General features: G+C 49.0%; 1 protein-coding gene across 1 annotated transcript in view; it reads right to left on the reverse strand.

The window, feature by feature from the left end:
- Window positions 1-27463, reverse strand: part of LOC144738291 (uncharacterized) — a 121175-nt gene that overhangs the window by 21379 nt on the left and 72333 nt on the right. Inside the window, exon 2 of the mRNA XM_078621298.1 lies at window positions 7318-7653. Within this exon, the coding sequence (XP_078477424.1) occupies window positions 7318-7653 (336 nt within the window). The remainder of the gene's footprint in view (window positions 1-7317; window positions 7654-27463) is intronic.

Consider the following 27463-nt stretch of genomic DNA (forward strand, 5'->3'; position numbering starts at 1 on the left):
CAGGACCTGCGCCCCAAGATAGGTGACAGCCAGCAGCACAATTCCAAATCCCTGGCCGCATGTCACCATCACAATTTAACACCATCACAACACATACAATTTGAATTATGATCCCCCACAGAACTGATCCAATGCCGAACAGGTACGCACAATTTGTGACGATCCCGAATATTCAATGGGTCACAACAATACACCTCACATCCCGTATCCGTACACATCATCTCCGAGACTCGCATTGCAGCATGCAGCTGTACCAACCGAGTGGAGAGCAACGCAATTTGACGGCAATTAACGGAAACGGACCCCCGATCCATGTAGAACACAAGGAGCATTCTCGCACAAAAGACATCATCTGTGCAACAACGGACAGGAACCAACCAGTGAGTTTGAAACGAATCGAACCTGTCATTTCAAAATCTCCTTCAACATTAACCATGGGACTCAGGGCATTCGAATTTTGAGAGCAAAAAAAACTATACACAAACCCCAAGAATCGCCAAATTGATTAATACAGTATATGCAGTATATGAAATTCGTACAGTGAATCATTTGGCGCAATGCTCCATCCAGTCCCCACATGGCAACACACACAATCAATACTCCAGACAATCCGTACATAGTAAATAATCACAAGCAAGTACCCAACATTCCATACACTGTTAACAATTCCAAGCAAAGCTCCATACGGTCTGTACCTTGGCAACAATGACACTCAAAGTTTCTTACAGTTACACGTGGCAATCACGAGCGAAACTCCATACAGTATACACAATAACAACGGCGATTTCGCAACAAAACGATGTAACAACACGAGTCATTAACACGGCAACATACAGGATATCAACGGAGCTCGGGACACCAACACGAATTAATCATTAACTACACCCAGAAGATACCGATCTCGACGCCGTATTTAACAACAACACTTGTTACAAGCAGAAACCCGCATGGTCGCCGCGTCACTTTATCACGCACACAACCGGACGAACACGCTCCGCAAACCAGCGAGTTAAAAAAAAAACACACGCGATCGCAACCCGGCGCACGTAAGATGGGTGAAGAGTATTATTATTTTTCTTGGGGCCGGGTGCTTGTCATGTCACGACTCGCCTGGCAAACTGTGAATAGCGGAGGGCGGCAAGGTGGAGCACTGGAACGGCCCGAAGAATCTTTCATGGTGAACACGGCCTGCTCTTGCGAACCCATCCACCTCTCGCGCTCGAGCAGAAGGCTGGAACTCCCCCTCTGCAGGCGTTGATGTCGGCGGGAGCGGCATTTCGGCAGCAGGAGCGGCGTTTTGGCGGGAACCGCGCCCCGACCAGCCCTCGAGTTGGCGGGAACCGCGCCCCGACCAGCCCTCGAGTTGGCGGGAACCGCGCCCCGACCAGCCCTCGAGTTGGTGGGAGCGGCGTTTTGGCGGGAACCGCGCCCCGACCAGCCCTCGAGTTGGCAGGAGCGGCGTTTTGGCGGGAACCGCGCCACAATCAGCCACCGAGTTGGCGGCCCCACCGCGTGGCCCGCATGCCTGGGCCTCCCCCCGCCAGCCCCCGCAGAGACGACGGTGTCCTCTCCCCGCGGCTCCATCGCTCCGTTCCCGATGGCGGCGAAGCAGCGGTGCGATGACAGTCCCGCCGCTCCGCGTGCAGCGCCATCTCTCTCCCTCTGTCACCGGGGCTGCCATCCCCGGGGCTGTCCGAAGGATGGTCGTCACACCATCCCCGTCGTACGAAGGTGTCCAGATGAGTTTTGTCTTTGTTTTTCGTGTGCCCATTTTACTTCCCTAGGATAACACCTAGCAATATTTATATTTCCACAACTTCTGACGCCAAATGTAGTAGGTTCAAATTAGGTGCACACACACGCAACTTGGAGGCAACACTATTTATTAAACGGTAAATAATATAACACTCTACATGAGGTGGTGACCACCTTCCTCAACTCACTAACACTCTGGAACACGACACAGACTGGACCAGGCAGGCAACGGCCTGCCTGGCCCAGGACGACGACTCGGGACTTGACGACCGAAGATGTCTTCACCTTGGAGTACAGTACAATAGCCGCTTCGCTCTGCGTTCACACCACGCTTATATTTGGTTTGGCGTGGCTGGCTCCGCCCCGGCGTGGCTGGCTCTCTTCAGGCCACGCCTCCCTTCCCCGGACATGCCTCACTTCCCCCACCTCTGGGAGGGTCCGGATCCCTCCACCACGTGACCCCCCAGGCACCCCCTTGGGGCCCCCAGCCTTCGTACGGGCCGACACAGTAGTAACCTTTCTCTGTCACTACACACGCAGCCCCAACAGCAAACGCCCCAATAGCCCCAACATAGCGCAGTTCGCTAATCACTGCGCCACCGCTCCCCTCCTCAAACACATTGCATCCTCAAATGAAATCCAAATTCCCAAAACCCCGGGACTCGTAAATGAGACGCGCTACTAGACGCGGCAAGCTGCTAGCAATGCGCTGGAGATGATTAGAATCAACCACGGGTCTCGCCACTGCTGGCTTGGAGCCATCCCCAGCGCTGCCTCCCACCTCGCGGCTTGCCACGAGCCGGCTCAGTCGCGAGCACGAAAACCCCTCTCGAAATCGTCCCCCCCCCCCCCCAAACGAGCGACGCCTCTGTTACTCATAGAACCGCACTACAACAGGGAGCTTGGGTGGCGCTGCGCAGGTGACGACGAGCAAAAGCCCGACAGCCATCAGCTGTGCGCCTCGCCACGGCACACTGCTGCTGCTGCTGCGTTACTGAAACTACGCCACACGACGAGGAGCGACCATGGACCCCCTCTGCTCACCCCGGCGCGGTTCGGAGAGATGGAGTCAACACTTGGCGAGTGATGTAAAATGTGAACTAAAATAAACTTACATCACTCGTGTAGCCGCAGTGAAATCCGCATTTGCAACAGCAGCAGCGGCGGCGGCCATTGAATGAGAAAGAAATCAAAATGGAGCACCGCTTTAAAAGGCGGGGGGGGGGGGCGAAGTGGGCGGGGCGTGGACGAGGGGGGTTAGGGGGGCGGGGTGGGGCGAGTTGGACGTTGTCACGACGCAATGCCCCCTTCCCCCCATCCGCAACATGTTACGTGATCTAACAGAGAAACGAATGCTTACAATTGGAACAATAAATATACTCAACGAGTTTTGATTAGGATGGTGCGGTTAAATAGCTATTCCAATCCATTGAGATTGCACATTCAGCAAATTATAATGCGACCACAATAATTATAGTGCAATTCTAATCCCGCACCCCCAGTTCGCATATCCGTCCCTAGTTTAGAAATTAAATATATGCATACATATGCATACATCTGAGTATAGTTGGATTATAATGTAGGAGGACATAGAAGGAATCTAACTCGACTTATATGCATCTTCGGTGGATGCATGAGCAACCACCACTCCTCGACTCCCGTTGATTGCGAGGTGAGCCCACGGTAGTCTGGCGCTTAAAGCTTTCCACACCTTACGCCACGCTCCCACGTCCCCTTGATTCGTTTGTTTTTCTCTGAAGAAGAGCGCCCTGTTGTTTGGTATTCCCCTGCCACGAGTAAAGTTCCATAAAAATAATCCGCTACCTCATCGGCGGTGCCGGACGGTAACGCTGTGGTGGATGTGAGCAATGCCCTGGAGGGAAGGCTCGTAGCCACCACAGAGGCCCACGAGGTCTCTGGACGTGTGCGAGGCGCTGGTAACCTCTCCATATTCAATAAAATTACCATAAAAAACACGTACAAAATATTAAACACATACACTCGATTTAAAGCTTTCGTGACTGCAGGGATTCATCTTCTTGGTTCTTTCGGTAAAGTCACGTAGAATGGAAACAATAAAAATAATAAAATAAAACATTATATTATTTTATCATGTTTTATTTTATTCTTTTTATTGTTTCCATTCTACGTGACTTTACCGAAAGAACCAAGAAGACACATACACTCGAGTTTAACACGTCGCATTTCGGGACCAGTATCATCCAAAATAGAGGTTTTGGGGTTAGATAGCCGAAGTATATGAATGTATCGTTAAAATTATACATTAGATGAATGCATACTCACAAAGGGCAGCGTACTTCAACAGGGATTACCATTGGTAGGGCTATTTTAATAAACACAATAGACAGGAAGGACACGTTCAAAGGGCTCGCATAATGCACACGCATAATGTACGTTGCCTCAGTAATCCGCCCCCCCCCCACCCCCACATTGTGCAAGAGCGCAGCTGCGTGGTCAACACATCTACGCTTCTATATAATTTAGTTTGTTTAGTTTTAAACCGGTCTCCTATCTCTTAACATTGCCCCATAGACTTCCTATGGGAACCGGTTCCCTATCTCTTAACATTGCCCCATAGACTTCCTATGGGAACCGGTTCCCTATCTCTTAACATTGTCCCATAGACTTCGTATGGGAACCGGTTCCCTATCTCTTAACATTGCCCCATTGACTTTCTATGGGAACCGGTTCCCTATCTCTTAACATTGCCCCATAGACTTTCTATGGGAACCGGTTCCTTATCTCTTAACATTGTCCCATAGACTTTGTATGGGAACCGGTTCCCTATCTCTGAACATTGTCCGATAGACTTCCTATGGGAACCGGTTCCCTATCTCTTAACATTGCCCCATAGACTTCCTATGGGAACCGGTTCCCTATCTCTTAACATTGCCCCATAGACTTCCTATGGGAACCGGTTCCCTATCTCTTAACATTGTCACATAGACTTCGTATGAGAACCGGTTCCCTATCGCTTAACATTGCCCCATTGACTTTCTATGGGAACCGGTTCCCTATCTCTTAACATTGCCCCATAGACTTTCTATGGGAACCGGTTCCCTATCTCTTAACATTGTCCCATAGACTTTGTATGGGAACCGGTTCCCTATCTCTGAACATTGCCCCATAGACTTTCTATGGGAACCGGTTCCCTATCTCTTAACATTGTCCCATAGACTTTGTATGGGAACCGGTTCCCTATCTCTGAACATTGCCCGATAGACTTCCTATGGGAACCGGTTCCCTATCTCTTAACATTGCCCCATAGACTTCGTATGGGAACCGGTTCCCTAACAAAACAGTAAGACTTCACAAATCTGTCTGTCGCCTGATGAAGCTAGTTGTAATTACTGGCGAAACGTCGTACTCAGATTGTAAATGTTGTGGCTTGGCTCTCCAACACACCGGTTAGTGCTGTACTAGTGACGCATTTCCACGTTCTGTTTACGTGACAACCCTTACTAGTTGGCTGTGTAGGGTGGTGGCGGGTTTCAACGACACATTTATATATTTACGCGATCTAACCCAAAAACCTCTAATATGGACATTTAAAAAAAGAAACATGCTTACAAGCTTTAACATTCAGATGATTATTCAAAGTTTATTAAATAAATAATGATATAACACAATCGTTTTCTAGAAGCACCCCGCTCAACACGAGTGTCCTTAAATATATTTAGAAAACAACGTCAGTACAGTATAAATTTGCACCTCTTAGTCCAAATCACAATTTTAATACTTCAGTCTGCATTTCCCTGGTAACGCCTTTGAACTGGCAGCAGTTTGCAGCACATTGCAGGGTGAATATTAGCAAATCAACGCGAATTATGCGGTGAGATGAATATGCGTATTCAGGATTAAGCTCAACAGCCAGATTCCACAAGTAATGACTAATCCCATATCTGCATTTCCCATAAATATGCTAAATTCCTCTTGATATGCAAACTCTTGGAACCTCCGAGTTCAACCAGCCTACACAACAAAGGCTCATTCCTCACAGCGTGTTTCAGCCGCATCGAACCTCACAATAATAATATCGTCCCAAACTCTACCAGTATATATACAAGGACTGTTTTCTTGGAATTTCTCTTACTTCTACGAGACTTTACCGAAAGAACCAAGAAGATGAATCCCTGCAGTCACGAAAGCTTTAAATCGAAAATTAAAGAACATGTTCAAAATATTGAGCAAAGTTGTGATCACAGTATTTCTCCAACTTTAGCTCAACAAAACCACTTAACCACGAGAGTCAAATTAGAAATTGAACCACCACACAACCACTGCGCTTCACAACACATCAACAAGTAGTCCGATAGGACTACAAAGCACCACCTTAACGTGACGAAGTCTAGAATAAACTTTAACACGCAATTAGCTGTGAGAAGATGACATGGCACCTGCTACCATAAACACCACACATTTACCAGTCCCGATGATACAACCACCAGACGAAGCAACGCATCTATACAAGTATAACATTGTTGTCATCCTAAAATAAGTGAACACTTCTGAAACTTAAAAGGAAGGCTTTCATCTGAACACATTATAAAGCATTCACAACATCACTCTAGCTCGGAGTACTGGGAATCACTGAAAAAATATATCTAAGAGACACGAATATACACAGGGCAATACGTTTGAGTCTTCAGCCACTCCACTACATCCAGCCATCTCTCCGGATCCAACTTCATGGGGTCAAAAGAGGAATTTCCTTTAGAACTCATTACATCACTTTCGAATTCAGCTTTTTATTCCTGATGACTTGTGTAGTGTTTTTTCTTACCGTCAAAATGCTTCAAACACACAGAGCAATCAAACATATTTGTTCAAATGATCACACTAGCTTGGAGTACTGCTGCAAATCACTGATTAAAAAAGAGTTGTACGTTATTAATTGATCTTACAGAGATACAGACATGCACGTTCCAGGACTTCAACAGCTAAAAGAAGTGCTCAAAACTTTGATGTTCCAGCCACTCCAGCAGCCATTTTTGAGTATCCAACTGCATGGGGTCGAAATTGGAATTGTCTTCAGCGCTGATTACATCCACTACATCTAGCCATCTCTCAGGATCCAACTGCATGGGGTCGAAAGATGCAATTTTTTCAGGACTCATTGCAGCACTTTGAATTTCACCTTTTGATTTCACTTCCCTATCATTGCGGATCTTCTGGTGCTTGTTTCGGGGTGATGACCGTGAACATGTCCTCTCCCTCGTAGAGCAATGAAATGGCTTCTAGCCCGAGTGTGTTTTCTTCTGAGTGTTAAGAGCTGACTTCCACGCAAATGCATTCCCACAAAGAGAGCACTTGAATGGCTTCTCGCCCGAGTGTGTTTTCTGGTGACTATGAAGATTTTATTTCCGTGAAAATGCCTTCCCGCACACAGCGCAATTGAATAGCTTCTCGTTCGTGTGTGTTTTCTGGTGTTTGTTAAGATATGATTTCTGTGAAAATGCCTTCCCACACACAGCGCAATTGAATAGCTTCTCGTTCGTGTGTCTTCTGGTGTCTGTTAAGAGTTGATTTCTCCGCAAATGCCTTCCCACACACCGAGCAATTGAATGGCTTCTCGCCCGTGTGTGTTTTCTGGTGAGTGTTAAGATTTGATTTCTGTGAAAATGCCTTCCCACAAACAGAGCATCTGAATGGCTTCTTGCCCGTGTGTGTTTTCTGGTGTTTGTTAAGATGTGATTTCTGTGAAAATGCCTTCCCACACACAGCGCAATTGAATAGCTTCTCGCCCGTGTGTGTTTTCTGGTGAGTGTTAAGATTTGATTTCTGTGAAAATGCCTTCCCACAAATAGAGCACTTGAACGGCTTCTCGCCCGTGTGTGTTTTCTGGTGATTGTGTAGAATTGTTTTCCGTGAAAATGCCTTCCCACACACAGAGCATTTGAATGGCTTCTCGTTCGTGTGTGTTTTCTGGTGCCTGTGAAGAGATGACTTCAATGCAAATGCCTGCAAACAAACAGAGCAATTGAACGGCTTCTCGCCCGTGTGTGCGTGGCGCTGTGGAGAGTGTATCTGCTCCATTTGACTGATTCTTCAGAACAGAGTAACAGTCGCGGTTGTTGTTGAAAGTTAAAGGCACCCTCTAAGCTGCGTGGATGTCTGTCTCAAATCGCCAAGAAACAAACTCTCACTAACGTCTAACCGAGACAGTAACGTTACGTAAGTCGAACTACACACGCGATTATCCACTAACGAAGACACTTACTTGTTGATGCACAGCGTGTCGATGTCCCTGTAACCCGTCTGAAGAGATCGCCACGAACTCTCCCAGTCGCCAGGCAATCGGGCTCGCCAGGCTGGGTCTCGCAGGAGAAGGGTAATCTGCAGAGAGAGGAGTCGAGCGTCTATCCTCAGTGAAATCCCTCTTGAAATGGTCTTGAGGCCTAAATTTAAGCCCCTTATAACTCCCCTCTAGCATCCAAATCCTTTGTTCTCGTCCTGACCTATCATGGACTTTGCATTCAATTGTAAATTTTTACATTAACAATCCGCATATGTAGCAACATAGCTTAGCGAATCTGGCCATTGTAATTTAACCTTAATACGTATGTACATTATACTACGTAATTGTACACTTCTGTTTGAATAATTACATACATCTCCATGCATAATTCCGTGCTTCCTGTGAATTTGCTAATATTCACCCGACAATGTCTTCTAAACTGCCGGGATTCATCTTCATGGTTCTTCCGGTAAAGTCACGTAGAAGGGAAGTAATAAAATAATAAAAATATAACATAATAAAATAATTCTCACGACGGAAGAGATGGAGGACGAGACAAAGGAGGAGGTGGAGGAGGTGCAGGTGGTGGAGGTGGTGATGCAGGCTCGTGAAGGACGCTACTGGGCAGTTGGAGGCAGTCGCCCTCCAACAACAACGGAGGGCGGAGGAGCGACGCTCACAACAACGAGCGGAGCGCCGGGTGGCATGCAGTTGGATCCTGAGAGATGGCTCGATGTAGTGGATGTAATCAGCGCTGAAGACAATTCCACTTTCGACCCCATGCAGTTGGATACTCAAAAATGGCTGCTGGAGTGGCTGGAACATCAACGTTTCGAGCACTTCTTTTAGCTGTTGAAGTCCTGGAACGTGCATGTCTGTATCTCTGTAAGATCAATTAAAAACGTACAACTCTTTTTTAATCAGTGATTTTCAGCAGTACTCCAAGCTAGTGTGATCATTTGAACAAATATGTTTGATTGCTCTGTGTGTTTGAAGCATTTTCACGGTTAGAAAACACTTCACAAGTCATCAGGAATAAAAAGCTGAATTCGAAAGTGATGTAATGAGTTCTAAAGGAAATTCCTCTTTTGACCACATGAAGTTGGATCTGAAGAGATGGCTGGGTGTAGTGGAGTGGCTGGAAACTCAAACGTATTGAGTACATCTGTTAACTGTTGCATTGTGTATATTCGTGTCTCTTAGATGTTTTTTTTCTGTGATTTCCAGTACTCCGAGCTCGAGTGATGTTGTGAATGCTCTATAATGTGTTCAGATGAACGTATTCCTTTTAAGTTCCAGAAGTGTTCACTTATTTCAGGATGACAACAATGTTATACTTCTATAGATGCGTTGCTTCGTCTGGTGGTTGTATCATCGGGACTGGTAAATGTGTGGTGTTTATGGTAGAAGGTGCCATGTCGTCTTCTCACAGCTAATTGCGTGTTAAAGTTTATTCTAGACTTCGTCACGTTCAGGTGGTGCTTTGTAGTCCTATCGGACTACTTGTTGATGTGGTGTGATGCCCAGTGGTTGTGTGGTGGTTAAATTTCTAATTTTACTCTCGTGGTTAAGTGGTTTTGTTGAGCTAAAGTTGGAGAAATACTGTGATCACAACTTTGCTCAATATTTTAAACATGTTCTTTAATTTTCGATTTAAAGCTTTCGTGACTGCAGGGATTCATCTTATTGGTTCTTTCGGTAAAGTCACATATAATGGAAATAATAAAATATTATTATTTTATTTATTTATTATTTCCATTCTACGTGACTTTACTGAAAGAACCAAGAAGATGTTCTTAAAAATGTTTTATCATTGTGTAATAAACAAAATAACTTAAAATAATTAGTTTCAGAGTGTGCGTGGATTGCACGTTCGTTGTTCTTGTGTTTGATGGCTTGGACTTCTGGACGAATGGCTTCAGTCGAAAAGGACGTCAATGGGGAAATCGACGTTTACTTGTTAGATTATAAGAATATGTTTTAACTGTTGAATTCCTATTGGGAAATAATTTGCCCAGTTCCTTCCTATTTGAGCATGCGTATTAATAACGATTTCGATACGAGTGTTAACGTGAATTTTCTTGCAGATTAATAAAGACCTGAATTGTTTTTAAAGATGACTGATCGTACGTTATATCAACCATATCCTTCCTTAAAAAAACACGAGTTTCAGGTGAAGCATCTCCAGCACACAAGTTTACCCTCACCTGGCAGCATCGTGGCTGTCCGCTGATCACACTCATGACGTCACACTCATGACGTCACACGCACGAGCTGTAGGGGCGGGGCTCTGTCCGCTCAGTGGCGCTGTTTTCATTAATTTAGCACCACGAGCGGGGAGTCTCATCCCTGTAGTTCCCTGTTGTGGTGCCGCATTCATCACCACGTTGCCCTCAATTCTTTGTACGAAACACACACCCACACACGAGTGGACATAGCAGTGTATATACATAGACGAATGTGCATACACATCGCTTTGTACATACTAACAGCTACACTATCGCTCCCCAAGTGTACTTACACAGCAGTGTAAATACACACACGCTTACAAGCGATTCCATTTCGATTATCAATAAAAGTGTATGACAGCAATCGTAATGATTTTCGTGGATTAAATTAAACAAATCACCTTGATTGTTCTGACGCGCACATATCAACACAAGTACGTCAATATTTTTTATAAAACAAAGTCAGCACGGTAAAAACTTGCACCTCAAAGTCCAAATCACAATTGTAATACTGCATTTCCCTGGTAACACCTTTGAACTGGTAGCAGTTTGCAGCACATTGCAGGGTGAATATTAGCAAATTAACGCGAATTATGCGGTGAGATCAATATATGTAATCAGGATTAAGCTCAATAGCCAGATTCCACAAGTAATGACTAATCCCATATCTGCATTTCCCATAAATATGCTAAATTCCTCTTGATATGAAAACTCTTGGAACCTCCGAGTTCAATCAGTCTACACAACAAAGGCTCATTCCTAACAACGTGTTTCAGCCGCACCTTCCCCACCTCCAACCCAGGACGGCTGCTTGCGTTGTAGCCGAAACGTCGTGAGAATGATTTTAGCATGTTTTATTTTTATTAATTTATTATTTACCTTCTACGTGACTTTACCGAAAAAAATAAGAAGATGCAAAGTCTCGTTCCTTAACTGTTTGACCAAACTAATATTAATAAAGATTTCGATACGAGTTTTAACGTCAATAATATTGCAGATTAGTAAAAACCTGATTTGTTTTTAAAGATGACTGATAGTGATTCTCAGCGTCTTTCCGACAGACCTGTTCTTCACCTGAGGACGGCTGCTTGCGTTGTGGCCGAAACGTCGTGAGAATTGTATTATTTTATTGTTTTATTATCTCCCTTCTACGTGACTTTACCGAAAGAACCAAGAAGATGAATCCCTGCAGTCACGAAAGCTTTAATTCGAAATTTGATAGTACGTTATTGTTACCATATCCTTCCTTTAAACAACACGGACGAGTAGACATGCACACACGAGTCTGCATCCAAGCACCACTATATATACAGCGGTGTGCATACACACATAAGTGTGCATGTACAGCGGTGTACATACAGACATACAATGCAGTGTACATACACACGCGAGTGTATATGCACATCAATATTAACCTTAATATTTTTTTTGCAGATGAATAAAAATCTGATTTTTTTAAGTTATCTGAGCGTTCGTTAACTGTACAATACTTACAACAAACACGTGTACACACAAACGAGTCAAAGTCAAGTGTACTTACACAGCAGTGTAAATACACACACGCTTACGAGCGATACCATTTCGATTATCATTAAAAGTATATGACAGCAATCGTAATAATTTTCGTGGATTAAATTAAACAAATCACCTTGATTGTTCTGACGCGCTCATATCAACACAAGTACTTCAATATTTTTTATAAAACAAAGTCAGCACGGTATAAACTTGCACCTCAAAGTCCAAATCACAATTTTAATACTGCATTTGCCTGGTAACGCCTTTGAACAGACAGCAGTTTGCAGCACATTGCAGGGTGAATATTAGCAAATTAACGCGAATTATGCGGTGAGATGAATATACGTATTCAGGATTAAGCTCAATAGCCAGATTCCACAAGTCATGACTAATCCCATATCTGCATTTCCCATAAATATGCTAAATTCCTCTTGATATGCAAACTCTTGGAACCTCCGAGTTCAAACATTCAACACAACAAAGGCTCATTCCTAACAGCGTGTTTCATCCACACCGAACCTCACAATAATAATACTATCCTCCCACCCTCAACCAGTATATATACAAGGACGGTTTTTTTTGGAATTTCTCTTACTTGATACAGCAATCGTGCTGTGACGGTTCCTCCTGAAGACGGAAGCTTGTGTTTTATTTTCGTTATTTTTATTATTTTATTATTTCCCTTCGACGAGACTTTACCAAAAGAACCAAGAAGATGAATCCCTGCAGTCACGAAAGCTTGAAATCGAAAAGTATTTTTATTATTTTATTATTTCCCTTCTACGTGACTTTACCGAAAGAACCAAGAAGATAGAGAAACTCTGTTTCTAGATATGCAGATTGTAATTTCAAAAAATGACAATTGAATGTAAAGTTCATGAAATGCAACGTCGGAGAACTTCATCTTTCATCAATGCAACATCATTCCAAACGACCCCACCATTCGTGTGCTGGTGTCATTGACCCAATTCGATTGATACCTGTGACTTACAGCTTTCCACACCTTACGCCACGCTCCCACGCCCCCTTCATTCGTTTTTTGTTTATCAGAAGGAGGCAATCCCTGTTGTTTATCAATCCCCTGCCACGAGTAAAGTTTTGCAAAAACAACCCCCTTCTTTCATTGACGGTGTTGGACGGTAACGCTGTGGTGGATGTGAGCAATGTCCCGGAAGGAAGGCTCGTAGCCACCACAGCGGCCCACGAGGTCTTTGGACGATTGCGAGGGGCTGGTAACCCCTCAAAACTCAATGCAATTAGCAAAAAAACTCGTCACAAATTTTAAAACACGTGCAAAATATTGAACACATACACACTGGTGTATATACACACCGAAGGTCGTATGTTACAGACTAGAAGATGACGATTGTTTTTTTTGCGTAACGTTATTATAAACCACGCTTTCAAGCTAAACCATTCAGATGATTATTCAAAGTTTATGACAGAAATTATAACAAAACACACTCGTTTGCTAAAAGCGCTATGCTCAACACGAGTGTCCTTAAATTTGTTTATTAAACAGGTTCAGAACAGTATTAACTTGCACCTATTAGTCCAAGATGGGGCCGGCTAGTTTTTTTAGGCTAGTCCCGTGTGTGTTTGTTGTGTGAGGCGTCTTGATAGCAGTCGTTCTCCACTGGAGTCCTGGCATCTGCTGCTCAGATTCCTTCCACAGCTGTGGTCCCAGTGGCACCGTCTCTCCGGGGGGGAACCATGTGGTGTGTGTGTGTGACGTGTATCACGGGGTGTGTGGGTGTGTGCCTGGGATGTGTCACGGGGTGGGTGGGTAGTCTGGTGATAGTGGTCATGGTTGGCAGCGATCCACGACCACAACAACCACCCCTACTGTGTGGTGGACATGACACCACAGAGCAGCACGCGGCGGAGGAGTGAGGTGATCGCTCTCGCCACGCGAGCAAGGCCCCCTCGCTTCCTCTTCTTTCCCTGCATCAACAACAACAACAATAACCGCCATTCGCCACTAAGTGGCGGTGACGTCACCACGACGCTTGTGCCAGGCCAAGTGCACCTTGATGCTACAACGTGAAGTGTCGAACGCCCGCTGGCAGGAGGTTACGGGGCAGACCCAGCAGGTGCCACGGGTCGACTGACCGAGATGACTGGCTGATGCACCACCTGTGCCCCCTACTGTACCAACTTGCTGTGCTTTAGCCACCCGGCGCTCCGCTCGTTGTTGTGAGCGTCGCTCCTCTGCCCTCCGTTGTTGTTGGAGGGCGACTGCCTCCAACTGCCCAGTAGCGTCCTTCACGAGCCTGCATCACCACCTCCACCACCTGCACCTCCTCCACATGCTCCTTTGTCTCGTCCTCCATCTCTTCCGTCGTGAGAATTATTTTATTATGTTTTATTTTTATTATTTTATTACTTCCCTTCAACGTGACTTTACCGAAAGAACCATGAAGATGAATCCCTGCAGTTTAGAGGACATTGTCGGGTGAATATTAGCAAATTCACAGGAAGCACGGAATTATGCATGGAGATGTATGTAATTTTTCAAACAGAAGTGTACAATTACGCAGTAGGATGTACATACGTATTAAGGTAAAATTACAATGGACTGATTCGCTAAGCTATGTTGCTACATATGCGGATTGTTAATGTAAAAATTAACATTTGAATGCAAAGTCCATGATAGGCCAAGACGAGAACAAAGAATTTGGATGCTAGAGGGGAGTTATAATGGGCTTAAATTCAGACCTCAAGACCATTTCGAGAGGGATTTCGCTGTGGATAGACGCTCGACTCCACTCTCTGCAGATTACCCTTCTCTTGCGAAACCCAGCTGGGCGAGCCCGATTGCCTTGCGACTGGGAGAGTTCGTGGCGATCTCTTCAGACGGGTTACAGGGACATCGACACGCCGTGCATCAACAAGTAAGTGTATTCGTTAGTTGATAAACTGGTAGTCGCGTGTTGCCCGACTTACGAGACGTTACTGTGTGTCGGTTAGACGTTAGTGAGAGTTTGCTTTTTGGCGATTTGAGACAGACATCCACGCAGCTTAGAGGGTGCCTTTAACTCTCAACAACACGCGCGACTGTTACTCTGCTCTGAAGAATCAGTCACATGGAGCAGATAAACTCTCCACAACGCCACGCACACACGGGCCAGAAGCCGTTCAATTGCTCTGTTTGTTTGAAGGCATTTTCATGGAAGTCATATCTTCACAGGCACCAGAAAACACACACGGGCGTGAAGCCATTCAAGTGCTCTGTTTGTTTGAAGGCATTTGCAGAGAAATCAACTCTAAACAGTCACCAGAAAACACACTCGGGCGAGAAGCCATTTAATTGCTCTACGAGGGAGAGGACATGTTCACGGTCATCACCCCGAAACAAGCACCAGAAGATCCGCAATGATAGGGAATTGAAATCAAAATGTAGAATTTAAAGTGCTGCAATGAGTCCTGATAAAAATGCATCTTTCTAACCTTTGCAGGACGATCCTGAGAGATGGCTGGATGGAATGGAGTGGCTGGAGACTCAAGCGTATTGAGTACATCTGTTAACTGTTGCATTGTGTATATTCGCGTCTCTAAGATATATTTGTTCAGTGATTTCCAGTACACCGAGCTGGAGTGTTGTTGTGAATGCTCTATAGTGTGTTCAGATGAACGTTTTCCTTTTAAGTTCCAGAAGTGTTCACTTATTTCAGGATGACAACAATGTTATATTTCTATAGATGCGTTGCTTCGTCTGGTGGTTGTATCATCGGGACTGGTAAATGTGTGGTGTTTATGGTAGAAGGTGCCATGTCATCTTCTCACAGCTAATTGCGTGTTAAAGTGTATTCTAGACTTCGTCACGTTAAGGTGGTGCTTTGTAGTCCTATCGGATTACTTGTTGATGTGGTGTGATGCGCAGTGGTTGTGTGGTGGTTCAATTTCTAATTTTACTCTCGTGGTTAAGTGGTTTTGTTGAGCTAAAGTTGGAGAAAAACTGTGATCACAACTTTGCTCAATATTTTAAACATGTTCTTTATTTTATTTTTTCATTGTGTAATAAATATCTTTAATAATAGGTTTCAGAGTGTGCGTAGATTGCACGTTCGATGTTTTTGCGTTTGATGGCTTGGACTTCTGGACGAATGGTTTCAGTCGAAAAGGACGTCAATGGGGAAATAGACGTTTACGTGTTAGATTTTAAGAATATGTTTTAACTGTTGAATTCCTATTGGGAAATAATTTGCCTAGTCCCTTCCTGTTTGAGCAAGCGTTTTAATAAAGATTTCGATACGAGTGTTAACGTGAATTTTCTTGCAGATTAATAAAGACCTGAATTGTTTTTAAAGATGACTGATCGTACGTTATTTCAACCATATCCTTCCTTAAAAAACACGGACGAGTACACACACACACACAAGTGTGCTTATAAACACGACTGTCTATACAGCGGTGTGCATTCACACACGAGTGTGCATGTGTCTCTACGAGTTTTAACTTTAATTTGCTTGCAGAACAATAAAGACCTGACATGTTAAAGATGACTAATCGTCCCTTTTTGCTACAATGTTCATAGCGAACACGTGTGGAGGCGAGTTTCAGGTGAAGCATCTCCAGCACACAAGTTGACCCTCACCTGGCAGCATCGTGGCTGTCCGCTGATCACACTCATAACGTCACACTCATGACGTCACACGCACGAGCTGTAGGGGCGGGGTTCTGTCCGCTCAGTGGCGCTGTTTTCATTAATTTAGCACCACGAGCGGGGAGTCTCATCCCTGTAGTTCCCTGTTGTGGTGCCGCATTCATCACCACGTTGCCCTCAATTCTTTGTACCCAACACACACCCACACACGAGAGGACATAGCAGTGTATATGCATAGACGAATGTGCATACACACCGCTTTGTGCATACAAACAGCTACACTACCGCTCCCCAAGTGTACTTACACTGCAGTGTAAATACACACACGCTTACAAGCGATACCATTTCGATTATCATTAAAAGTGTATGACAGCAATCGTAATAATTTTCGTGGATTAAATTAAACAAATCACCTTGATTGTTCTGACGCGCTCATATCAACACAAGTGCTTCAATATTTTTATAAAACAAAGTCAGCATGGTATAAACCTGCACCTCAAAGTCCAAATCACAATTTTAATACTACAGTCTGCATCTGCCTGGTAACGCCTTTGAACAGGCAGCAGTTTGCAGCACATTGCAGGGTGAATATTAGCAAATTAACGTGAATTATGCGGTGACATGAATATACGTATTCAGGATTAAGCTCAATTGCCAGATTCCACAAGTAATGACTAATCCCATATCTGCATTTCCCATAAATATGCTAAATTCATCTTGATATGCAAACTCTTGGAACCTCCGAGTTCAACCAGCCTACACAACAAAGGCTCATTCCTAACAGCGTGTTTCAGCCGCATCGAACCTCACAATAATAATATCCTCCCACCCTCAACCAGTATATATATGTAGTGGTGGTATTGACGTGCGCCGACTGTGACAGTGATGGATCACGGGGCGGCGCGGGGTGCGGGGTTGGGCACGCGTTGTGGGCGTGGTGTGGACGCGCGCGCCGGGAGTGACAGATGACGGGGCGGCGCGGAGTGAGTGGTGAGGCACGATGAGATGTGGGAAAAGAGGATCGTAGCCAGCGCCCGGCGATTGGTCGAATAAGTGGGTGCTCGCAGCGACGTCCGCAGGTGGGGTATAAAGGGGGACGCGCGAGAGCACTCGGGGAGAGTTACCCAGTTGAAGACCCGAAGACGGAGCTGAAGACCTAGTGCATCCGAGTAGCTCAGTGGCGTTAGTCGCCGAGTAGCTAAGTGGATGTTGGTCATCCGAGTAGCTCAGTGGCGTTAGTCGCCGAGTAGCTAAGTGGATGTTGGTCATCCGAGTAGCTCAGTGGCGTTAGTCGCCGAGTAGCTAAGTGGATGTTGGTCATCCGAGTAGCTCAGTGGGCGTTAGTCGCCAAGTAGCTAAGTGGGTGGTTGTCACCCGAGTACTAAGTGGATGTTGGTCATCCGAGTAGCCCAGTGGCGTTAGTCGCCGAGTAGCTAAGTGGATGTTGGTCATCCGAGTAGCTCAGTGGGCGTTAGTCGCCAAGTAGCTAAGTGGGTGTTTGTCACCCGAGTACTAAGTGGATGTTGGTCATCCGAGTAGCTCAGTGGGCGTTAGTCGCCAAGTAGCTAAGTGGGTGTTTGTCACCCGAGATACAAAGTAGGTGTTAGTCACCTGTAACCAAGTTTGATAAAATAAAGAGTGTGTTACCCGTGAAGTCGTCTCCCGCCGAGTTACTACACTACAACTGGTGTCAGAAGTGGGGTGCGCCAAAAGGAAACCGCCACCATTGGCAGCTAATCCACCGCTGCAATCCATTCAGGTTTCGCGTATAAACGAATTGGTAGCGTTGGACATCTTGGGGCCCTTTCCGGTTACACCAAGGGGAAATAGGTTCCTGCTGGTTGGCGTGGAATACTTCACCCGATGGCCTATGGCATGGCCGCTCGCCAACCAGTCGGCTGCGGCGGTGGCGGACGCCTTTGTCCAGGGTTATGTGTTGGACAAGGGCGCCCCCGAACGCTTGCTGACGGATCAAGGGAAGAATTTTTCGAGCGTTTTGTTGCGCGAGGTGTGCGACCTGTTGGGTACAAAGAAAGTGCGTACTTCCCCCTACCACCCGCAGACTGACGGGATGGTTGAGCGTCTGAACAGGACGATTACGTCTATGTTGTGCCAACAGGTCTGCGACGATCAGGTTGATTGGGACTTACAGGTGCCGGGGGTACTCGCGGCCTATCGAATGGCCCCTCATGCGGCGACGGGGTTTTCCCCATTTTTTCTTATGTATGGGCGGGAGGCCGATCCGGCCATGGACGTCCAACTGGGGATTTCCCAGCCACGTGCAAAATCTAAATTGGCAGACCACATCAAATTTAATATCGCCAAATTGACTGAAGCGCGGGAGGCGGCAAGGTTGAATTCGCGGTCGCGGCAAATTGCAAACGAGAAATTGCATGAGCGGAGGGTGCATACGCATGATTGGAAACCAGGCGATAAGGCCTGGCTGCATTGTCCACATGCACCGTTGGCTACGTCCCCCAAGTTGTTGAGACCTTGGAGGGGACCGGTGGAAATTGTGCGGGTTGCACGACCCCAGAGTATACAGATTAAATGGGGGAAACGCCGTTGGTATGTGCACCCCTCCCGACTGAAGCCCTATGCGGCACCGTGTGACCCCGTTCTGTGCCGTGACGACCGGGCGTGTGATGTGACCGTCGACTCGGGGAGGGAGGTGTCGCAGGCTGATCCTCACGTGTCTCCACCTGACCCACCCCCAGGTGCCTCGGGCTTGACGGCTGCTGACCGTCGAGAGCCTGAACCCCGGGGCACGCACGAGTCCTCGATGCCTGGCCGATGTCTCCCTGAACCGCCGGCACCACCGGACGTTCAACCGCGTCTGGTGCCGTACGACGGACCGGCAAGGCGGACTCGGGCTAGGTCTCAACAATTTTCATGAAGACGGTTTTTTTGCTCTACACCGAGCTCGCCCGGTGTTCCCCTCTGCCGGGGTAATGTCCCGTTGTAGGGACGCTCGGAAGAAAAGGGGACACTGCACGAGTCGAAAGAAAAAAAAAAAAAATTTTCCATTTATTTTTTTTGCATACACATTGCTATTGTCACTCGCCGGTTTGTATATATTGTTCTATTGTCGCGGTGGCATTGGTTGAGGGTTGCGGATGGTAGTGTTCGCGTCGTGTTGTGTTGTTAGCTTAGTTGTTGTTCTTGTTGTTGTGTTGTGTTACGGGGCACACAGGGGGGGTTTGTATATTTTTATAGCAGCCGGGGCGGCTGCGAGCTATGTGGTAGGGGGTGATGTAGTGGTGGTATTGACGTGCGCCGACTGTGACAGTGATGGATCACGGGGCGGCGCGGGGTGCGGGGTTGGGCACGCGTTGTGGGCGTGGTGTGGACGCGCGCGCCGGGAGTGACAGATGACGGGGCGGCGCGGAGTGAGTGGTGAGGCACGATGAGATGTGGGAAAAGAGGATCGTAGCCAGTGCCCGGCGATTGGTCGAATAAGTGGGTGCTCGCAGCGACGTCCGCAGGTGGGGTATAAAGGGGGACGCGCGAGAGCACTCGGGGAGAGTTACCCAGTTGAAGACCCGAAGACGGAGCTGAAGACCTAGTGCATCCGAGTAGCTCAGTGGCGTTAGTCGCCGAGTAGCTAAGTGGATGTTGGTCATCCGAGTAGCTCAGTGGCGTTAGTCGCCGAGTAGCTAAGTGGATGTTGGTCATCCGAGTAGCTCAGTGGCGTTAGTCGCCGAGTAGCTAAGTGGATGTTGGTCATCCGAGTAGCTCAGTGGGCGTTAGTCGCCAAGTAGCTAAGTGGGTGGTTGTCACCCGAGTACTAAGTGGATGTTGGTCATCCGAGTAGCCCAGTGGCGTTAGTCGCGAGTAGCTAAGTGGATGTTGGTCATCCGAGTAGCTCAGTGGGCGTTAGTCGCCAAGTAGCTAAGTGGGTGTTTGTCACCCGAGTACTAAGTGGATGTTGGTCATCCGAGTAGCTCAGTGGGCGTTAGTCGCCAAGTAGCTAAGTGGGTGTTTGTCACCCGAGATACAAAGTAGGTGTTAGTCACCTGTAACCAAGTTTGATAAAATAAAGAGTGTGTTACCCGTGAAGTCGTCTCCCGCCGAGTTACTACACTACATATATACAAGGACTGTTTTCTTGAAATTTCTCTTACTTGATACAGCTATCGTGCTGTGACGGTTCCACCTGAAGACGGAAGCTTGTGTTGCCTCCGAAACGTCGTGAGAATTAATTTATTATGTTTTATTTATTTTATTTTATTATTTCCCTTCTACGTTACTTTACCGAAAGAACCAAGAAGATAGAGAAGCTCTGTTGCTAGATATGCAGATTGTAAATTCCAAAAATAACAATTGAATGTAAAGTTCATGAAATGCAACGTCGAGAACTTCATCTTTCATCAATGCAACATCATTCCAAACGACCCCACCATTCGTGTGCTGGTGTCATTGACCCAATTCGATTGATACCTGTGAAGTATTTGAAATGACGGCAGGAAACTCCTTGACGGGAACACACTTCTTTTATTAAATCTTGACTTGTAACAATACAACGCGTGGCCTCTCTTCTTCACAATGCGCTTCTCTGGACTCTGGATTCTGTGCTGCTGGCTCTCTGTGCCTCGTGTAGACTCCGCGCCTCGGCTACACTCCTCTCTCGCCTCGTGTAGACTCTGCGCCTCTGCTACACTCTCCACTCGCCTCGTGTAGACTTTGCATCTCTCTCTCTGGCTACACCGTATGCATACTCGGCTCGTGTAGACCTTCCTCTCTCGCTGGCTACACCGTATGCATACTCGGCTCGTGTAGACCGTTCTCTCTCGCTGGCTACACACTATACATTACTCAGCTCGTGTAGACCGTTCTCTCTCGCTGGCTACACACTATACATTACTCAGCTCGTGTAGACCGTTCTCTCTCGCTGGCTACACACTATACATTACTCAGCTCGTGTAGACCGTTCTCTCTCGCTGGCTACACACTATACATTACTCAGCTCGTGTAGACCGTTCTCTCTCGCTGGCTACACACTATACATTACTCAGCTCGTGTAGACCGTTCTCTCTCGCTGGCTACACACTATACCTTACTCTCCTCTACTCTCCATTACTCTCCTCTCCGGGCTCTATCTCTGCACCTTCGTCTTCATTCTTAGATGGTTCCACTTCTGCCCCCTGCTCCTCTGTGCATCACCTTATATACCCCTTCTTCCCGGGAGATGGAGCGGATGCGGACCTCAACGTCGGCACCGCTCCTCAGTTACCCAATCCCCACGCGCTATCCCTACGATCCGGTTCCGCTCAGCGCGTGTTTCCACTCCCCGACCAATCACACCGCGCTGCTACCCGATCACTCCCTCTGGGCGCGTCACCGGCACACAGCCAATCAGCAGCACTACCCCCACCCGCGCACTGACGCCTGCTCCTCCCCGTCAGCGCGCGTCACCACACACACACCCGTACATACGCGCTGGCACACGACATACACACCCAGCGCGTATCACCACTACATCACCCCCTCCCACATAGCTCGCAGCCGGCCCGGCTGCTAACAACAACCAACCGCGACGATAAAACGACAACCAACAAAAAAAACCCCGTAACCCCCCGAGTGTGCCCCGTAACATAACACAACAACAACAACAACAAGAATAACTATGTACAGATTGACAATGAACACGAAAAGTCAACAATAACACGATACGAGCAAATTCGAAACGAACGCGCCCCACGTCCCTGCGACTACACGCAGTGACGAGGCGCTCCAACTGCCCCGACTCCTCACGAGGCAGGTCATGCAAAGTAGCACGACCTGGCGCGAGTCCGTCTGGCTGGTCCATCGTATGGGGCGGGACACTGACGACCGTCCGGCGGTTCCGGTTGCTCCAGACGGCGCGGAACGGGCCTGAAGGGGCCGGCCCCGCCGCGGAGATCCGGCCGCCGGTGATCGGCAGCTGTCAGTTCCGAGACACCTGGGAGCAGATCAGGCGAAAATACGTGTGGATCAGGCAGAGACATTTCCCCCTCTGGGTCGCCGGTCACGTCACACGCCCGGCCATCACGACACACGGGGAGGCCATATGGAGGCGAGAACGGTTTCAGTCGGGAGGGGTGAACGTACCAACGGCGCTTTCCCCACTTTATCTGAACGCACTGGGGCCGTGCAACGCGCACGACCTCCACGGGTCCCCTCCACGGTCTCAACAATTTAGGCGACGTAGCCAAGGGTGCCTGAGGGCAATGCAGCCAGGCCCTGTCACCTGGTTTCCATTCGTGCATGGACACCTTCCGTGCCCGCAACCGTTCATTAGCAATTTGGCGAGCCCGCGAATTAAGCCGTGCGGCCTCCCTCGCCTCTGTCAGCTTGTGAATATTAAACTTAATATGTTCTGCCAAATTAGAATTAGTTCGTGGAGCGGACAGGCCAAGTTGCGTTTCTATTGGCGGGTCAGCTTCCCGACCGTACATCAAATAGAATGGGGAAAACCCCGTAGCTGCATGGGGGGCCATTCTATACGCGGCAAGGACTCCCGGGACCTGCAGGTCCCAATCTACATGTGCCTCGCACACCTGCTGGCACAGCATGGAAGTCAAGGTTTTGTGGAGTCTCTCCACCATCCCGTCAGTCTGCGGGTGGTACGGGGAGGTACGCACCTTCTTGGTACCCAACAGATCGCACACCTCTTGCAACAATTTACTCGAAAAATTTTCACCTTGGTCGGTCAGCAGGCGTTCGGGAGCCCCCTTGTCCAGGACATAGCCCTGGACGAAGGCATCCGTCACAGCCGCTGCCGACTGGTTAGCGAGAGGCCACGCCATAGGCCATCGGGTAAAGTATTCGACCCCCACTAACAAATATTTATTCCCTCTCGGCGTGACTGGGAAGGGCCCCAAAATATCGAGTGCAACGAGCTCGTTGGTACGCGAGACCTGAATAGATTGCAGCGGTGGATTAGCTGCCACGGCCGGTGGTTTACGCCTGGCGCACTCAACGCACCCCTTCAGAATATGCACCACATCACTTCCCATTCCCGGCCAGTAATAGTCACGCTGAAGCAGGGCAAGCGTCTTGTTAACTCCCAAGTGCAAGAGGCGTTCGTGTGCCGCCAAGACAACCCTCCCCCTCACAGCGGAAGGCACCACGAGTGCGTTCCGCCGGGACAAACTGTCCCATTTCAATAACACTCCCTGCTCAAGTACATAGGAGCCGGTACGCTCCTGGTCCCCCTCGGGACCCCCAACCTTGCGGCGCAATGCTAGCAGCGAGCTGTCCGCCATCTGGAGGCGGCCCCATTCGCTGAGCGACAGCGAGAGCAGCGAGTCCCGACCCTGAGAGGCAGTGGAACCATCCCTGATCGGTGCGCCCGCTGTCGCAGCCAGTGCCCCCATCTCCCCCGCAAGCGTCGGTTTACAGCGCGCCGATCCCGACAAACACGCGCATTCATCACAAGGCAACAACCGCGACAAGCAATCGGCATTCGTGTGTCGCAACCCCTTACGGTACGTAGTCGTAAACTGATAGTCCTGGAGGACTTCCAACCAACGCGACAACTGGCCCGAGGGCTGGGCGACCCTCAATGAATACTGTAGCGCCGCGTGGTCCGTTCGGACTGTAAAGTGACGACCATAAAGATATGGCCTAAACTGCTGCACAAAAAAAACAATGGCAAGCAGCTCGCGACGGGTGACACAGTAGCGCTGCTCCGCCGGAGACAACACCCTACTACCGTAGGCGACAACTCTTTCGACACCCCCAACGACTTGGGATAGCACCCCCCCAATGCCCGTGTTGCTAGCATCCGTGTCCAGCAAAAAGGGACTGGCAAAATCGGGATAACACAAGGGTGGGGCACCCACCAAGGCGTCCCGGAGGGAGCGAAACGCGGCCTCCTCCTCCGGTCCCCATTTGAACTTCACTCCCTTCGCCGTTAGAGCGTGCAAGGGTTTTGCAATAGTGGCGAAGTGCTCAACGAACCGCCGATAATAAGAAGCAAACCCGATGAAACTACGCACGTCGGAAACGGACGTAGGTGTCGGCCACGAACCGACACAATCCGTCTTCGCGGGATCGGTGGAGATCCCCGAAGAATCGACAATGTGACCCAAGTATCTAACGGACCTACGAAGGAGGTGACATTTGGCCGGTTTAAATTTCAACTTAGCCGATCGCATTCGCAAGAACACCCCTCTCAATCGCCGGAGGTGTTCTTCAAACGTTTTACTGAAAACAATGACATCGTCCATATAAATCAAGCATGTATCCCACTGCAAGCCCGACAAAACCAGCTCCATAAGTCGCTGAAACGTCGCTGGAGAGGAGTGAAGTCCCATGGGTAACCGGTTAAACTGGAACAGCCCCCCTGGAGTCCGAAATGCTGTCTTAGGTTTCGACTCTTCGTCGAGCGGCAACTGCCAAAACCCCGATAACAAATCAAGAGTCGAAAAATATCGCGCACCAGACAAAGCATCGAGGGACTCATCCATCCTGGGGAGCGGATACGCGTCAGCCACAGAGATCTTATTCAGGCGACGGAAATCAACGCAGAATCGCAGGGACCCGTCCTGCTTCTTAACCAGCACAATAGGCGCTCCCCACGGGCTAGAGGAGGGCGAAATAATATCGGCTTCTAGCATATCGTTAACAGCCGACTGAACATGTTCCTTCTCCACGGGACTCAGTCGGAAGGGATTTAGCCTGACCGGCGCCGCATCGCCCGTTTCAATGTGATGGTGCAACAAATCCGTGCACCCAATGTCATACTTATGTTTACTGAATACATCAGAGAATTCAATGAGCAACTCGCGCAGCGCACCCAACTGCGCCGCCGACAAATCGTCCGAGGCGGCACATAACGAATGGACCCACTCAAGGTCTTCCCTTGGCTCAACGTTCCGCGCGGGGCTCGAGCCCACCTGCGCAACCAACCCATCATCCCCAGGGACCTGCGCCGCGTGAGCCAGCACGGTGCCCTGCGGAATGACAGCTGGTCGCGACCCCGCGTTCAAAACCATCACAAACGGATCCCTGTCAGCCCGCACCAAAGTGTGAGCCACCGATAAATCAAGACCCCCGACAGCCTTGTTAGAAGGACCCAAAAGCATACTCTGTCCCGAAGCCTCCCTCACCCATGGTTTCCGCAACCGGAGGGGAATCAACATCTGTGAACCCGGGGGCACTTGCACTGTCTGCGTCGCCACCGCTTGTATCGTAGCGCACGCCGTCCGAATGTCAGTAGGGCCCGTCAAAAATGAAATCCGGCGACCCGATGGCAGTTCAATGCATCGTTGATCGATAAGAATTTTAATGGGCATTTTAGCCAAAAAGTCAGTGCCCAAAAGACACGGAACTGCCAAAGAAGACGAAACGAAAACGGGTCCCGACAATTTGATATCTCCAATGCAAATGGACGCCCTAACCTGACCGATAATGCCCAACGATCCCCCATTAGCGGCGTAAAATGGCACATCCACTGGAAGCAGCGGACGACATTGGACCGGAAGAATATTATAAATGAGGTCCGATATAATAGTTGCCGATGCCCCCGTGTCCACTAACACCCTAATCTCAACCCCATCAATAGATCCCGTAACAACGGACGAACCCGCCGAAGCAGCCACAATTCTATGCCCCAATTCCGCCCATTCAATGTCTCCCTGGTCCCGGCCGAACCCCCCTCGCCGAACCGAATCCCCGAACCTTAACCGGCCCTCCTCCGCCGCAACGCGGCGTCCCATGTGTGCCGAATAAACAGGCCGAGCGTGTGAGGTGCCGCGACTCGCCGGGGATTGTAGAGATGACTTGGGCTCTCGGTCGTCGTCCAGCCGAGCTCCCATGGCGCGCTGCTGCGGAGCGCGGCACCCGGACGCCACGTGGCCCCGGAGGCCGCAGTTATAGCACGTGACGAGGGTCGGAGTAGATCTTGGTTGCTCCGATTTTCGGCCCGATCGCAGAGGCGACCGGGCCCCCGGCCTCCAGTCCCCTGGTCGTCCCGTGGCGAACGCCTCCTCTCGTGGGCTGACGACTTGGAGTTCGGCGACCACCAAACCCGGGGCTGCGACGACAGCAGCGTTGCAACCAACGCCTTGCTTCCGTTGTAGGGCCTCGTGCGCTTGAATACTCGTGGCGACTCTCAAAGAAGAAATATCAATCTCGTCAGCTGTGTTGATAGGGACCCCCAGGTCCTGCGCCAACTTGAGCAGCTGCTCCAAAACCATCGCGTCTTGGCCCTCCTCGTCCATCCGAGGGAACGCAGCATCAGCAAGAGCCAGCAACGCCGTGCGATAGGCCAGCACGGTCTCCGTGGCCGCTTTCCGTCTTGCGTAGAACTGATGGCGGCACGTAGAGGGAGGCCCGTAGACCCTGGCCAACAAACCCAGCGCATCCTTCAGCGTGGAGCGGTCCGACTTCCGTGCAGCCCTGAAGGCCGCGAGCGCATCGTCGTCCAGCATGGCGGGCAATGCCCGCAGCGCCGTAGCATCGGACCACGCTGACATCTCTTGATGCGCCAAAAACCTTCGCTGAAATTGGCCCCAGTCTCCGCCTTCCGCCTTGAAGGCTGACAACGTGGGCAGGCGCTGCTGAAAAATGAAGTAATCCGCCTCGTGGTTCCTCTCCGCCTGTCCGTCGGTGTCTAAGATGGCGGCTCCAGCAGCAGACGTAAGATGGCGGACCCCCTCGCGCGCTGATGACGTCGATGCGCGCGCTTGGGAACCCACCACCACGTGGCGCTCGCCGTTCCCGCCAAAAGTAGGCCCAGGCGCAATGGCGGGAATCCCCCATTCGTTTTGGCGGGAATCTGCGGGGCGACCTTGTAAAATGTCCCCCACCGTCCCCGCTCCTCCCGACGAGCTGATCTCCGCCAAGATGGACGCGGCGGCGAGCAGCAGCTCCGCCAGTCGGGAGTGCGCCTCACGAAGCCCGGCGTCGGTCCCCGGTCGCTCGGCCGGCGCCGTCGACGGACCCTGCAGCGTGGGCAAGTCCTCTTCCTCACCCCCCGCCACCAGCGGCCCCGAGTCGTCCAGGTCTTCCTCGCGGTCAATCCCGTGGGTCCTACGGGTCTTCCTCGTCTCCATACTTGGAAGCCCGTTTCACTTCTGACGCCAGATGAAGTATTTGAAATGACGGCAGGAA

This window comes from Lampetra planeri, chromosome 81, assembly GCF_965212315.1.
Source record: "Lampetra planeri chromosome 81, kcLamPlan1.2.h2, whole genome shotgun sequence".
NCBI lineage: Eukaryota > Metazoa > Chordata > Hyperoartia > Petromyzontiformes > Petromyzontidae > Lampetra > Lampetra planeri.